Source organism: Pezoporus occidentalis, unplaced genomic scaffold, assembly GCF_034315485.1.
Source record: "Pezoporus occidentalis ecotype Australia unplaced genomic scaffold, CSIRO_AGI_Poc_V1 ctg118, whole genome shotgun sequence".
NCBI lineage: Eukaryota > Metazoa > Chordata > Aves > Psittaciformes > Psittacidae > Pezoporus > Pezoporus occidentalis.
This window is the reverse complement of record NW_026912972.1, coordinates 693,783-709,871: the sequence shown is the minus strand read 5'-3', so window position 1 is coordinate 709,871 and position 16,089 is coordinate 693,783. Positions and strand designations below refer to the sequence as shown.

At 44.2% G+C, this 16,089-nt stretch overlaps 1 protein-coding gene across 10 annotated transcripts in view; it reads left to right on the top strand.

Annotated features, from left to right (window-relative positions):
- Positions 1-16,089, top strand: part of AGAP1 (ArfGAP with GTPase domain, ankyrin repeat and PH domain 1) — a 320,146-nt gene that overhangs the window by 277,198 nt on the left and 26,859 nt on the right. For all 10 annotated transcript variants that reach the window (XM_062642581.1, XM_062642573.1, XM_062642604.1 and 7 more), the window contains 2 exons: positions 1,265-1,355; positions 7,779-8,001. In XM_062642581.1, the coding sequence (XP_062498565.1) occupies positions 1,265-1,355; positions 7,779-8,001 (314 nt within the window). The remainder of the gene's footprint in view (positions 1-1,264; positions 1,356-7,778; positions 8,002-16,089) is intronic.

The following is a 16,089-nucleotide window of genomic DNA, read 5'->3' as shown; positions in this document are numbered from 1 at the left end:
TGTTGAGTGGTAGTCAAGGAAGAGAACTGTGCAATAACTGTTCAGACCTCTAGATCCTTTAGCATCATCCACCTAAGTGTTGTCTTTAATGACTTTATATTGCAAGGAGACTGATATGGTGGAATGAATGCCTGCTTTCATTACCCTGAGCTGCCAGAGTAGATCAGACACCAGTGATTATCATCAACATAATTTACTTCCCATTCTATTAAAAGTGAAAGTGCTTCCAATATGTATTTCTGAGATAGTGAAAAATCACTGCTTACATATTTTCTTGCCTTTCTTGGGTTTACATTCTAATATGTATGTTAAGGGAACACAGAGGAGGAAATGTGTACACTCACACCTATATAAAAATACCCAAAAGAGGATAAAGAGTGGCTGGTAAGTGGCTCCAGGAGGTTTCTTTCCTGTAAAGTATTCTGAGCTATCAAAACATGTCAGAAGAACTAGTTGGAATAGCAAAGTGCACTTAGTTGAACACGTTTAGTAGGCGTCCCATTGGTAGGTCAGGAGGACACATCCCCACATTGCCATACTTAAGACCTGGTCCTCATGCTGTTTAAATCAATTCATTGCAAAGAGTCCATCACTTGCTATAACTAACAGTTTACTTCTCTGAGAGCTCACGAGACAGTTGAGTTGAACTGTTGTACCTTGTGACAGTGTCTCCAGGTCCAAGTAGAGGTCATTGGCAGGTCATCATGGAGTGAATTTAAATGGGAGCCATCTGATAAATTCTGACCTTTGGATGATAAAAAGGTTTCAGCTGCTTTTGCAAACCATCCCTTAGTCTTTGTTAACAAAAGCACACGCATCAATAAAAGACATTGATTTTATACGATAATATTCTTATCTAATTTATCTCAAAAAGCAAACCTAACCTGTGACTCCTGTTCTTATGAATACCAGGCTTCATTTCCAGACTCAGTTTTCCTCAGTGCACTCTCCCCCCTTCTTAGAATAGACCCCAGAGCACTGGGAGCTCTAGCACAGGGTAGAGACCCCTGGGAGGAATATGATGCTGTCAAGAAACATGGGAGGGAAGAGGAGTCCCTGCTTGGCAAGTTTGGACTTGCAGTACTTGGAAATGCCAAAGGATCACTGTTTGTTGAGAGGCAAACCAAGACTTGAGGTTCCTTGACCATGTTCATTCAACCTTGGTCTAAGCTTTGAGTTGTGCCATTCATTGACGTGACAGTTGTGTCATCCGATGTTACTGGGTCCTTATGTGTTGTTTCTACATTTCTTTCCATCTATTCAGTCCCGCCTGACAAGTCAGAATGAGGCCATGGCCCTTCAGTCCATAAGGAACATCAGAGGCAATTCCCACTGTGTGGACTGTGAAGCACAGAGTAAGTATGGTCACATCACTTCAGAAAATAGACCTCTTCTTGGCCAGCACTTCTCCTTGGCCAAGACTTGAGTGAACACCCGCCACGGGCTTTGTCTGTTTTGGCATTACATTTGGTATTATATTCTATATGCTTCATTACGGAGTTTGCTTTATCAGCTTTATTTTATGTTCATTTATGCTCAATATATGTTGCATCAGGTGCATCCTCATTTTTCCCCTTTCACATCCCACTTCTAAATGTCATCATTTCTTTACTTTCTGTCAAAGAAAAAGAAGTTGTAACTTCTATTTTCCCCCTGTTTTGCATGGAGAGGGCAGATGTGCCATGGTGCTGTTTTCAAAGAGCTTGATTGGTATTCTTTCGGTTTGTTTTTTTTAGGGTTCCTTGTCAAAAGAAACCAAAGTCATTGCTCATTATATCTGGATACTTGAAAACTTGATTTGGGATCTTTCTTTTTTCCTCCCCTTTGTGTTTCTTTCCCTTTATTTTTTAAAACACATACGTAGTGCTCAGAAAGTATTCTCAAGAATACTTTGAGCTGTGGTTCACCTCACTAACCCTGTCTGAGGTCATTATTCTGGTGCTCTTCAGTTCCAGGGGCTTGCAACAAAGCCACAAAAAGGAAGTACTCTTGCTGTAAAGCAATTAATTGTAGAAGCAGAAGGATTGAGCACTTGCGCATTTGTATTTCTTTGATACTTGAAAGTCAGAACTTTTCTGGTGTTTTTTACAAGTGCTTCACATGGAAAAATATCCTTGTTTTTTCCTTTTGGTACAGTTCTTTTTTGATTTTAAGACTTGTTGTTTAGGATTGTGACTACTAGTCCAAGGCATCCCAACATCCCAGTTCACTCTAAAATGAACAGTCATACTAACATGCTAATGCTTGTGCACAATTAATTTGCTATCTGCTGATTTAACTCATTCAGTCATCCACCAGAAATCCCTGTTATCCCCTGCCTCATGCTTAAAAGGCTTGAAGGGAAGGTGGTTAGCACATTAACAGCTTCACATCCAGACTGGTTTTAGTTGGACACTGTCAGATACCCATGTGCTGTCCATAGGAGATGGATCAAGAAGAAAGGCAGCTGTCCCCGGTGGTTCAGCACACAGGGATGTGAGGCCTGCCTGGACCAGGCCTTGAGCACCAGGACTGGGATGCTGGAGGAACAGCTTGTTGAGCTGCTGGAAGGAGATCCCAAGCAGAAATTTCACAGACTGAAAGAAATAATAGCAATGTTGGTAAATTAAGGTCTTTACATTCCAGTGGCTAGTAATCCAGCATGCAATAAACAAATGAAAATGTTGGTTTGACTGGTATATACATATATTGACATATACAGCCCAACACTCATTAAAGTTCTTTCATATTGACCTGGTAGTCATTCAGATTTACACCAAAGCTTTGATGCAGTTCAAGTAAAAGGTATGTAAGATGCTGCACTGTATATAAGAAGGACAGGGTCTTCAGGTGACCTAGATGAATATTTAGCTCATTTGAAGTACTCGCTGCTGTCTGCGAGCAGACCACAATGGGACTGTTACTGATTTCTATTCAGTCTGTCTGTAGAGCTGTGGGTGGCATTTTCTAGACACTGCTAACTGGTCACCCAGGTGGAGGGGGAATGTGTGTCCCAGGAGACTTCCCCCCCTCATGCGCATCCTTATGATACATCTGTGATCCAGTTCATAGAATCCCAGACTGGATTGGATTGGAAGGGACCTTAAAGCTCATCCAGTTTCAACCCCCTGCCATGAGGAGGGGCACCTTTCACTAGAGCAGCTTGCTCCAAGCCCCATCCAGACTAACCCCAGAGATATGTGTTTCTCCCCAGTCGTGCATGTATTTATGCAACCAGGCTCAATGTTTAATCAGGAAAATGATTGTGCATGGAGAAGGCAGCGCTCTTGTTTTCTTTTTCCTTTGTTTTTTTTATTCCTATTTCAGCCAGGCTGCTTTTCCTCCAGATTGTTTCATGGGTCAAGTTGGCCACAGGTACATGGTGCCAGCAGGAGGGATGTGCCAAGAACATGTTGCTGGGAGGGGGCAGGCTTGGACTGCCCTTTTTGGCAGCACTCAATGCTCTGTTTTGTAGTGTAGAGGGGAGGGAGAGAGGGGAATTTGGAACCTCAGCTGGAACCTCTTGATTGTTTGTATTCTTGGGGATGATTTATACCCTCTGGGACTCCTCTTGCTGTTTGGCCTTCCTGATTTTAAGGCTACCATAGTTCTTTAGAAGAAGTTTGAGGCATTTCCAAAGCAGTTTATCTTAAAATGTGAACACGAGCATGAGGTGAATCTCAGCCTGCCAGCTTTTTGCCAGGGTTTGCTTTATTTCCTTCTCTCCTTTCTGCCTTGCTTGTGCAAGTCTTTACCCCCCAGAGCATTTAGCATCACAAACACCAGCTCTCCTGTGGAAAGCTCGCATAGTTTGCATCTTCACAAAGCCAGATGTTTGGGAGCAAAGGAATATGAGATGTTGCTGTCCCTCAGCTCTATTGAAGAGCCATCAGTCTTCCACTTCAGAAGTCTCATTCTTTCTCTTTCTTGAGCTCTTTGCCTTTTTAGCACTTCATGGCAGCGCTTTGTTTCACCAGGGAATTTCTGCCTTGTTGGATGTTAATCAGCAGCAGTAGCACTAGCAGCATCCATGTGCCTTTGGCAGTCTCAGAGTAAACTTTTTCCAAATCCTTTTTTAACATTCACATCCCAGAGAAAGAGGTAAGGTAAAATGCTCCATAGTGCTGGCGGTTTTTCCCAAGAAGATCTCATTTCATGTTTCAGAAGGAAAGTGATGTTGCCTTTTCCCAGAGTGTTGAAGTCCCAGTGCTGGCTCCTGTCTGGAGAAGGCACTGAAGATGATCAGATTGCTTAGGTAAACCCAGCTAAATTTCTGCCCCAAAAAGGTTTTAGTTCTTCTTGACTTAAAGAGCAGAGCAGAGGATAAATATGAGTCACTTCCAAGATAATCTGGAGAGCATGGAATATCAGGTCTTTTCTGTTGCAGAAGAAAACAGGGAGGGCTTAAAGATGCAGAGTCTCATCATGAGTTTTCCAGTCCAATAGTCTAATAATTTGCTATGGTACATTTTGTATCTGAGAGCCAAACACTGACGTTATCATTTGGGTGGCCCTGCAGGCCCACTGTGCCAATCACAAGATTCAACTTTATATGCAGAATAGGAAAAAACCTCTCAAAGCATAGGAGTGATGCAAACCCTTCTCTCTCTTCTGCTGTGACTCTGCAAGATGCCTTCACCCCTGCTTCTTCTTTCCCTGGCCTTTCTCCTCTTCCCTTTAAAGATTCCCTCTGCTCAGCCCAGAGCTATCTAACACATGCTGAACTCATGAGGATTTAGCATGGCAAAGCCTTTCATCAGCCACCACAGGTCCAAAAGGATGAAGGAGATGGTGGGGAGGGGTTATTCTCCTAGAAGAGCTGCTCCAGGAGATTTCACCTTCAAATGATCAATCAGCTTAAGGTGCAAGTCAAAGTGGGGAGGAGGTTTTTAGAGAAGGAGGGAGCTAAACATCTTTTAAGAATATGGACAGCTGAAAATTGTCATCTGGATGTATTCAGCCATGTTAAAAAGAGCTCATATTCTGTTCGACAAATTGTAAGTAAAGCAAAGAGGGGAATCTACCTTCCTAACACCCCCACCTGCGTTGAACGGGCGTTTTCCTCTCTTTTACCATCAAATCTGGATATGTGCGCACTGGAGAAAAGCCTACCACCTGCTTACAAGTATTCTGAGCATCCTCCGATTCCAAATTACTCTTAGCGTCAGCAGGTAAAGGGAGCTGATTTTTTTAATCACCTTCTTGAAAAGGCACCCAGAAACCCCAGTGTGAATAGTTATGGCTTGTAACCACTTGTGCTTCTTTTCAGTCTGAATTGGTGCTAACAGTTTTCAAGCATGAGATTTTACAAGTGCTCTACTACATATGGCAAGAAGGAGATGCCTTAACAGGAGTCACTACCCACCAATAATTATCTAGCACACATCCTTTGGAGAACAGGTTTTCATGTGCACGCACTGGAGTTAATGTCATAAGTAGCACCGTGTCAGTTTTTCCCAGAGTCCATTGAACAATGTCAGTTGTCCAAGCTCCTCATTAGAGCCTTTGCGTTAGCCAGCTGTAACCAAGACCAGCAAGTCTGGTTTCTCACTGGGTGTCTGTAATGAGTTCACCATTTGCCTTTCCTAGTTTGCCACCTTGCAACTCAGCTGTGAGGTGGCAGTGTTGACATTTAAAATACTCTCTTAACAAACTTCCATGTAACTTCTTGGTGCTTTGCTTTGGTGTCATTGCTTCAATTGCACCAGCACCTCCCATTGGAAGTAGGTGAATATTTAACAAATGTATTTAGTAGAAGATGCATTAGATGTGCTTCAAGAGCACAGAGGGATTTGGGAGGGAGGTCGGGTCCTTAACATCAGCTAGAATAACTGGAAAACTAAATCGGTGTTCTTTTCTCTTGCTTCATTCTGAGTTTGTGCCTCTTTGAGCTCGTGGCTTTTTATTCTAGTGAAGATCAGCACGGCCTTTGCAGGGCAGGGGCAGAGATTTCATTCCCAGTCACAGTTGGCAAATTTCCAAAGAGTATCTGCTCTGTTACTTAAGCTTTTCTCAACAAATCAGTGTTTCAAGGTTTTTAGTGTGTTTCAAATGTACTCTTAGTTCCCCCACTGCCAAGACACCAAAACTGGTAGAGGTGACCTGATGAAGTAGGCAGGAAAGCAGATTGTCATGGTTGTCTTAGCAAGGGCTTGGAAAGCATGGCTGGAGCTTTGGCTCATCTTGGTTTTTTTAAGTCTGAAATACTGTGTATTCCTAGGATAAGACCTGGTATGGACAGGAGCTTCTTAAACACTTTCTGCTCAAGTGAAATGAGGTGGAGGATTCTTCTTATTTAGATTTGGATAGAAATTGTCTACCCTCTCAATTAATACCCGTTTTACTGCTTGGCATTTGTGATAGGCTAAGACAGTTCTTTGAGAGGCACAGGGTAAGGTGAGAAGAAGAGATGTGACAGCAGGGGAGGGGAGAAAACAAGCCACCAAAAATTCCTCCCTTGTGCCTTTCGTTGCACTTGTTATAATGCCCGTTTGTTGGGGAGAGGGAGGTTCATACCAAGTTACATTTAAATAACACAGGACAATGACAAGAAAGTGAACCATCTTGGGAAATGACTTGGAATTTCCCAAATTTGTCCCAGTTTTCTCATTTGTGGGGTTGTGTGTGTGCGTCGGTGCAATCCTGGCTCATACACTAAGACTGGTACTGTTCAGAGTATCGCATTTTCATCTTAGTACTGATCTCCCTGATCTTGGAGATGAAAACATACCCATGGTGTGTTAGATGTAAAAACCATGTGTGGAGTCTATATATAAGGGAGTTGATACAGTCAGCAGCAGAGACATCCTATCTAGTCACTCTGGGTTTTTTCCTCCTTTTTCCCTTGTAACTGGTTATGGGTGGCTCTAGATTCCCAAGGAGGGGTTTTCTCCACTACTTCATCATCAGCTACCTGCCACTACATTGGTGTTTTCTTCTTTTCTAAGTCATATTTTTCTTTCAACTGAAGGTGCAATGAGGCATCTTTTGAGGATACCACCCCATCCCACCCCCAGTGATTTTCTTATTCCTTGAGGGTTTTCTCAGAAGGGTTGGTATTTCCGTGGGGCAAAGTTGACCAGATTGAAGACCTCCCAGCTCCAGCTCTGCTTTTGGACAGGACTCATGCATTCTTCATTATTTTTCATAGAATCATAGAGGTTAGAGTATATCATAGAAGGGTTTGGGTTGGAAGGGACTTTAAAAAATCATCCAGTTCCAACCCCATCCAACCTGGCCTGGAACACTGCCAGGGATGGGGCAGCCACAGCTTCTCTGGGCACCCTGTGCCAGTGCCTCAGCACCCTCACAGGGAAGAGCTTCTGCCTTATCTCCAACCTGAACTTCCCCTGTTTCAGTTTAAACCCATCACCCCTTGTCCTATCACTACAGTCCCTGATGAAGAGTCCCTCCCCAGCATCCTTGTAGCCCCCTTCAGACACTGGAAGCTGCCCTGAGGTCTCCACACAGCTTCTCTTCTCCAGGCTGAACAGCCCCAATGTTCTCAGCCTGTCTCCATACAGAAGCTATGTATCTCCTGCGCATCCTCATGGCCCTCTTCTGGACTTGCTCCAACAGCTCCATGTCCTTGTATGCTGAGGACACCAGAACTGCGCACAGTGCTGCAAGTGGGGTCTCACCAGAGCAGAGCAGAGGGGCAGGATCACCTCCCTCAACCTGCTGGTCACGTTTCTTTTGATGCAGCCCAGTGTACACCCAGAGCTAAACCCCTTAACCGTAAACATTAAGCTTTGTTAGGTGTTTTGTTGTCTAATTGCTTGTGTTTCTTCTTCCCCTAGACCCTGACTGGGCCAGCCTGAATCTGGGGGCACTTATATGTATTGAATGCTCAGGTATACACCGAAACCTTGGCACACACCTCTCACGGGTCCGCTCTCTTGACTTGGATGACTGGCCTATAGAGCTCATTAAGGTGATGTCTTCTATCGGGAATGAGCTGGCAAACAGCGTTTGGGAGGAGAGCAGCCAGGGCCATATGAAACCTTCTCCAGACTCCACAAGGTAAGCTTGCTTCCTCCATCTCATTGTGGCACACAGCGGGCGGGTAGGATGTGATCCTCCACATACTGCAAGCTGTGAGCACATAAATCCTCCTTCACGATTCTCAGTCAGAGGTGGTAGGGCGTTGCAATGTTTTACAGCATGGCCTTTGCAAATTCTCCCTTGGAGTATGCCTTGTAAAAGTCATGATGTGTGTGTATATATATATATATCTATCTATATATCTTCAGTGCATGCCAAGAAGGAACATGTGTCAAAGATGTCAAAAGATGAGTGACCCCATTACTTTTGCACTCTTGTGAAGGTTTCTTCAGCAGCCCTACAGTGTTTTTGCTAGTTGACTGACCGACATCACAGTGGGAGACTGGAACCCCCTGCCTGGCTGTTCCTCAGTCTGACTGATCCCATAATGCATCCCTTTGTTTCAGTCAGCCACAAAGTTCCCTACTCTTGGTCTCTCAGTTTGTCATTAGTTATTATGCCTTAAGTAGTTCATGCTCACCCAGGAATTTGTACCTGCCATCAGGTTGTCAGCACAGATGGTGCAAGTTCTGCTCACTGTGGTCTTGCTTACTTCTGTTATAATATATGTGAGAATATATGTTGGGGGGGGTGGTGTTTCCAATGGGAACAGTGTTTTACCTACCACTCATAGCTCAGCGCAGTGAAAATCTAGCTGCAGTACGTTGTCATACCAAAAACGAATGGGTTTTATCTTTAATTTATCTAATCGGTGTCAAAGAAAGGTGTTTTGAAAATACTTTCCTGATGTGAGTAGGTTTGAGATGTAAGTGCTGCTAGTTAGAACTAACATGTTGGCTTGGGGGGGAGCAGAATGACCTCTGACAGACTGCGTTTCGGCAGGGGTTTGGGGAGGAGAAGGACCTCCTTGCAGGGCTGGGCCAGCCTCTGAAGTTGTCTTCAGAAGTGCACTGTTATTGTCTTAGGGGCAGCTCCAGTGGGATACCCAACATCTGAGCACTGGTAGGTCCCCAGGTGTGATGAGGTTTAGCTCTATGTTTGCTTCCTGCATATGAGAGAAATCAGAGGGAATTATGTTGGGGTTTTGTTGGTGTATATCTCTGGATCCTGCTTTTTCGAGTACCAGATCAAGTGAAATTATAACCTGGGAGCATATACCTGGGCCACTTCCTGTAGTGTAGGAGTAGGTTTGTGCTGTTGTCTGTAATAAAGTGTTTCTTATTGCATTATTTCGTTAGCACTGAAAAATGAATTTTTGGTGCCACCTTTGGTTCATCTTCGAGAATGAAGCCAGTACATTAATCAGGCTACTTAGATGAATGACGACGTGTGAGAATGCTCAGGGGGACCTCCACAGAGGTTTTGTTCATACGTAACCTGTATGTCTGCTGTATAAGTGTGTATTATTAGTGAATATAATTATTTCATCAGGTAGATTGAAATCAATGCTGCCTTTCAGTCATCAGTATCCCTTTAATCGAAAGACCTTATATTGTTGCGCCTAACAAATACATGTTGCTCCTTACTGCTGAGGTGAGCTGGAGAGATACCACAGTTATAAATGCTTAAAAGGAAAAAAGGCTTACTCTTAATTGGATTTTGATGTTTTTAAAGAACAACATTATTTTAGTACTCATATAGTAATGATATTATAATGAGAAATCTGAAATACATGTGACTGAAAAGAAAACCATCCATTTGCATTCAGTAATCCAGAGGTTTGTGTTTGGAATTGGATACTTAAAGAAAATCAACTTTGTTCTCTTTGTATTTCATGCTCAGGGCTTATTTTAATTCTTCATTGCTTCTGTTCATCTTCATGTTTCTATTCAGCTGCTTATGTTTCAGTGACAGAATCACATTTTCCTTCCTGCACTATAACATTTTTGGACAGAAGGATGCATTTTATAACTGTGTCTGTCCAGATCTGTGTCCAGGTGCACACTTACGTGATACAGGAGCTGCTAGAAGTAGAATTAGGGTTATGTGCAAGTTCAGTAGAATTAGGGTTATGTGCAAGTTCAGTAGAATTAGGGTTATGTGCAAGTTCTTCCACAAAGCAATTGGAATCTTGCTTTGCTACTCCCATTGTTTTCTGCCCCTTGCAGCAGGGACTGAAGTGATCTTTTTCACATAAATACCTGAAAGCTTTTTCAGTCTGTGCCTCTGCTGTGGTCTCTACCAGCATCATGCTCCTCCTGCCCAAGATACCACAAGAGAGTAAGTTCAAGTTCTTTAGCTGTAAGTTGTGTATTCCATTTCTCACTACTGTTTGCAGTTTGGCTTGAGGAGGCCGATCAGAAGCAGCTACAACGGACCTGATATAGGGTTAAACAAAACCCCCTTTTTCTGTTGATGAGGGACTGAAGGGGGAAGAGGCAACCAAAGTGGAGGGACTGGGGAAAAGCCAAGCAAGTAGAGTGGGGCTGCAGAAGGGAATGGGGTATGAACAAGTTCAGGAGGAACACATGGGAGTACTTCCCTCCGCTGTCTGATGGGGCTCTGTAGAGCAGGAGCACATTGGGTGTGTTAGCCTCCTCACACAGTGACTTTTAGAGTCTGGCTGGTCCCAGAGCTCATCAGCATGGGCAGGAGCAGCTCCCCAGCACTAGCTCTCAGCTTTCTTCCCCTTCGGGAGTTTGGCTGAATGCCTGTTTCTTCTCTGATCTCCAAATATCCTTGGACTCCTTCCATCGCTCCTCCACCAGAACTCCAAATCTCAGCTCCCCGAGGGTATTTGTTGGGGACCCTCTCTTAATACACACTTATAGAAGGGATACATGTATATAGAGCATATACATGGGTTTCACAATTTCATGCTGCATCTTTCTATTGGAGATGAAGCCGTTGGTGGAAACCCGCAGGCTTTTTAGGGGAAAATAAGAGAGTTACTGACTTTTCCACAGACACTGAATCTGTTGGGCTTGGAGGCTCAAGGAGCATTCACATTCTGGATTAAAAGGAGCCTGGAAGTCTTGACATGGCCTCAAAAGGAGCCCCTTCAGCTTGGGAGTAGTTGGCACTGATCACTGAGGCATTGCAGTGGCATCCCATGCATTCCTGTTGTAGAGGAAAGGGCGGAGAGCCCCAGGGAGATGATGTTTTGCCGGAGGGATTGACAGATGGCTACTCTAGGTCATGGCATAATTAAGGAGTCTTAATCAGGACCATGTCACTAATATTTCTACAAACAGAGCTGTGCCAGGCTGTGAGTACAACTTATGGCCCATCCCTCATCCATTCAAATTCATTTTAAACTCCTTTTCTGAGAAAGTCATGGGGAAGGATAAACCTGGAAACGTATTTAGATACAAGGTCAGAAATTGGGATTGGAGGGTGTGAACTCAAAGCCTGGGAGTTTCGTTGCAAAAAGCATTACTGCTGTTGCTTTCATCAAGGATATATTGCCCAGGTATGTCCTGTAACATGACCACGGTCCAAGTCTCATCAAGTCTGACAGGCAGCTTCTGAAACAAGCAGATCTCCAGGTTATTCCATGCCTCTGGACGGAAGGCAACACCTTGGATGGCCTCTAGCATCAAAGTGGGAAGCAGGACAGGTGCAATGGGTTCCCCATGGAAGCAGCATAGAGTAAACAGTAGCTTGAGGCAAAGTTCAGTCTGAGGGTGTTGGGTGTGAAGACGGGAAGAGGAATGAACACGAGCTCGCAACGACGAGGAGTTGATGAAGCAGCAGCAAACCCAAGCGCAGGCAAGTACATGGATGTGAGGGGGGGACCAGCTGGCCTCTGAGCAGTGGTGTCCATGGGTCCCTGATTAGGTCAGCTTTGGAAAGCTGGTAATTGGTTCCAGCAATTACCAACAGCCCTGAGAACCGCCGCTCAAACTTCAGGAGCCCTGTGACAAATTGAAGCTGACTGCTGGTGAAGGAATATCGACTTCCCATTCCTAAACAGGGGGATCATTAGTCAAGAAAAGCATCTTTTAATTACTCGCAGGAAGAAAAAAAAAGAAGGGGGGGGGGGGTGAGGGGAGGAAAAAGATCTTTCCGTATGGATCCTGCAACAACTGCTGGGTTTCTTCCAGAGGTATTCAATATGAAATTTATTGTCTTGGAGAGGAGGGAGGCATGGGCAGAGTTTGCCTGCGGTTCCTCCTTTGGTAATGCAGGTTTAATTTGGAGTGAGAAGTCAAATTAGAGTAAATCAATGTTGCGACAATTAACCGGGTCTGGGGATGAGATCAGGATTATCCCCTCTAATTGCTATTGATAGTATTTAAGCACACTCTTAAAACATTGATTTGGAGTGGCGTGACACAGGAGTAGCCCGGTGGGGCAGAACTGCTCCACGGAGGAATGTGGGAGTTGGGTGAAGTCAGCCTGCAGAATCTGCACTGTATTTTGCCTAGACCCTTTTGTATTGGAATGTAGCTCTCCCAGTAGATCTTTAGCCTTTTTCTGGACACACCTCACATGTTTTGCTTTCTCAATGTACGAATCTTGCCATGTGGCTTCTGGGTTGCAGCCTTGCTTTGCCACCATCAACTTCCTAAGATGCTGTTAGCGTTTTCCTCTGGCCAGGAGGAGGGAGGGCAGTGTCATATCCAGGTACCATCTCAGCCATGCTTTTTATTGTCCTGCTCAAGTGATGCTGAATATTTGTATCAGCTACAGGGAAACCTTCAAGGCGAAGGAAGGGTTTCATCATTTTTGCATCTTTCTGAGAATACTCAAATAGCAAGAACCTCCAACTCCATTAAAAATGTATTTTTAAGGGGAGGGATGAGTAGTAGAAGCTCAGGCAGCCCCAGGCAGCAGCCCTTTAAATGGAGCTTAGAGCATGTGCAGCAGTTTTGCTGAGGTAGTCTGTCTGCACGGCAGTCACCCTGTTTATCCTGGGTACCAAAGGTGATGAGAAGGCCAGAGTTAGGAGCCGGCAGTGTTGGGAATTGACGTTCACCTTACAATATAAGATCCAGTTTGATCCCTCACTCACTAACAAACTGAATGTAATGGTGCCAGCTCGACTATATTTAGCAGACTCCTACAAGCCTAATCTGAAGCCTGGCTTGCTGTTTCAAGGCCAGTGTCAGCTATGCTGAGCGTGCACTGGTTTCTGGGGGATAACTGGGAAGCAACTTGGAGGAAGACAATTAAACTGTGTTTCCTTTATCGATGGAAATAACTATTCCTTCTTTACAAACAGCACAGATTAAGGGTAAACCCAGTGAAAGCGAGTGGTTAAGGTCCCGGTATTGTATCCTGAATCTTGTGAGGATGCTCTGTTTCATTTCTCTCTCCTTTCTTGTTCCTTTTGGCCATCAGATTGCTGTTACAGTCCTGTTGGTCTGCGATTCCTGGCATAAGGCCGCAGCGTTACAAATGGGGCCTGGGGGAACATCAGTACCTCTCTATCCACAATTGTCAGGTCTGGTTTCTTAGCCGTTCTTGGCCTGATGAGGTCAGTGTTTTGTGCCTTTTGAATGCTCCTCCATGCCTGACACCTTTCCTATTGCGGGGCTGGGGGAAGGGTGTTTGGAAAAAGAAATTTAAAAAGGAAAAAAAAAAAAGAAAAAAAAAGATTTTATTGTGAAGGGCTGACCAGAACCCATCTGCAGTTGGGTGGCATCTGCTCCCCACATGTCACTTCCCTCATTAACAAGCAATTGAATTAATTAAATGCTACTCAGAACACGCATAACAAGCTACCGGCAGTGTCCAAATTAGCACTGATAATCAAGGATGATTTCCTTTATTATCCTGCTAAGTGGTGTGCAGGCTCTGATCTCCCTGTCTGCCCTCATCTATTTACATACCCCCAGCTTCTGCCTTTAGAAGCTGAGGTTATCTTACCTAGTTAATTTGCCAAGATCACCAAGCATGGCGGATTGATATTCCTGCCTCTGCTGAAGCAGACCCCCTCCTTTCTCCCCCTTTCCTTCCTCCCCAAGCCTGGTCCTTTGTATCTCAAGCTCACTGATAAATTAAAAGCCACCCCTGTGGTCTCTCAAGTGAGTAATAGAGGCAGAAATTTCATTTTGCAACTGGCTGATTTAATGATCCAAAGGGTAATTAATGGCCTGATTATCTTAATGTTAAATATGTCCGGCAGCAATTACTGTGACCTCCCGCTTGTCAAGGTCCAGGCTATGCTCTTCTTTCAATTAAGTTCTCTGGGGCTTAATGGTATGAATAAACTCCTCTGATTCTATCATTCCGGACTCTGAGATTTAAGCGAGCTAGGGGCTCCTTTGGAGTTTTAAGCAGCCCGTCTTCTACTTGAGCGATCAGAGTTAACAATTATAACAAGGACAGTTTAACTTTCTTTCTCTCTTCCCCCCCCCCTTTATATTCTTATTTTATTTTCCTTTTAAGTGCTCGGAGGGCATTTTGTTGGCTGCAGCAGCAGCTTTGCTCGGCCAGTCTCTCCCTATATAAATTATCATGTGAATGCCGCTGCTTTTCCATTTGACAGGCTTAATTAATTGGCAGGAGCGGCCGAAAATGACAGTGCTACTAATTGCAACTCCAAGTCCATTTCTGTCACTGCGGCACGCTTGTCAGCGGGCATGCCCCGCTCCTCACCGCGGCAGGACTTTGTTGACGTTTTCCATTTCAGTTTTCACATCTCGTCGGGGAGCGTGATGGGATGTGATAGCCCAAGATGTGCCTTTGGGTTTTCCAGGCGTGCGGTTTGTGTGCGAGAATGACATTTACTGCCAATAAAGTTTAGACAGCTGGGCTTCTGCTGACCCTGCAGCTGCTGGGGGACCTCAGGTTTGACTTCAGATATTCCAGTGAGGCCTAAAAATGGGGGAGAATTGGGGAAGGAGGTGATAAAAAGGGAGAAAAAGAAGAAAAACACAAACACTGCAAGTCATAACTCACTCCTGGTCTTTCTGGTTGCTGAACTACCCTGAGCAGCACATCTCCCGGTCTCTGTTAGCTCTGATTTGGACAGCAGATATTTCATAAAGATAATGAAGAGAATGTATAATAAATTATTAGGTACAACAGTATTGCATTTTCCAATGCACACATAAAGAAAGAGACTGATTCATTGCTGCCAGGAAACTTAGAAGCTTTCCCCGTACGGCTGTAGGACTGAGCTGGTTCGTTCTGACATGGTAGATTGCATCCTTTCAGATTAGAGTAATTGTGATTGGTTTTAAATGAAATTAAACAAAAAGAAAGAAAACAAAGAAATAAATTGTCACTTACCAGTAGCTTCCAGGAAATGCATCTAATAAGAATAACTTAGTGAGGCAAATGAAATGTCAGCTTGGGTGGTGGCTGGTCTGATTTCACCATTTTGAGGCCTCAGCAGCTCAAATGCAGTACTCCAAAGATGAAGGTTAGGAGTAGTACAGTGTGTTTTATTGTCCTTGTAGCTGCTTGGCAGCCCTTGTCATCCAGGACCCGATCCAGGAAAACGCTGGTGCCTGTGTGGTGGCTGGGAGATGCCTGGATGCCTAAAAGTCAAACCAGAACAGCAACAGAACCATCAGCCTTGGTTATCCAAAGGAATGAGCGCTATAGTTGAAATGCTCCCTGGTTTGATTGCATTTTTCTTATGTGCAAATGAGCCTTTGATAAAAACTCAACCCTTTGTAAACAAAGAAACCCAGTTTGCCATTATGAGTATAATCATTATTCTCCTTACTGCCTGTGAAAGAGAAACATGCAAGGGAAGTATTTTTGTCCCCTTCTGAAATGCATTAGTTAAAAAGCAGAGGTGTAAAAGCCATGATACTGTTCTCTTCTTTTTAATCTAAATAGTGTAAGTACCGCTTGAATAAGTTCTCTGACTGTTTAGAGTTACATGTATATGGAGGTGGGACACTGCTCTGTGCGTTCATACCTCACGTGTAACAGATGCATGCTCTGTAGGTGCTGTGACGTAGTTTGTTACAGAATTGTAGAATGGTTTGGGTTGGAAGGGCCCTTAAAGCTCATCCAGTTCCAGCCCCCTGCCATGAGCAGGGACACCTTCCACTAGAGCAGGTAAGGACCTACACGACCTGTGGTCAGCTGAGATTTCCCATTATCCTGTGTTTATAATACATCCTCCTCATCTTCCTTACCAACTTCTGCAACCTTCTGGACAGTTTGACCAAACATCGCTGGTGTAGCCTAGGAATTTTG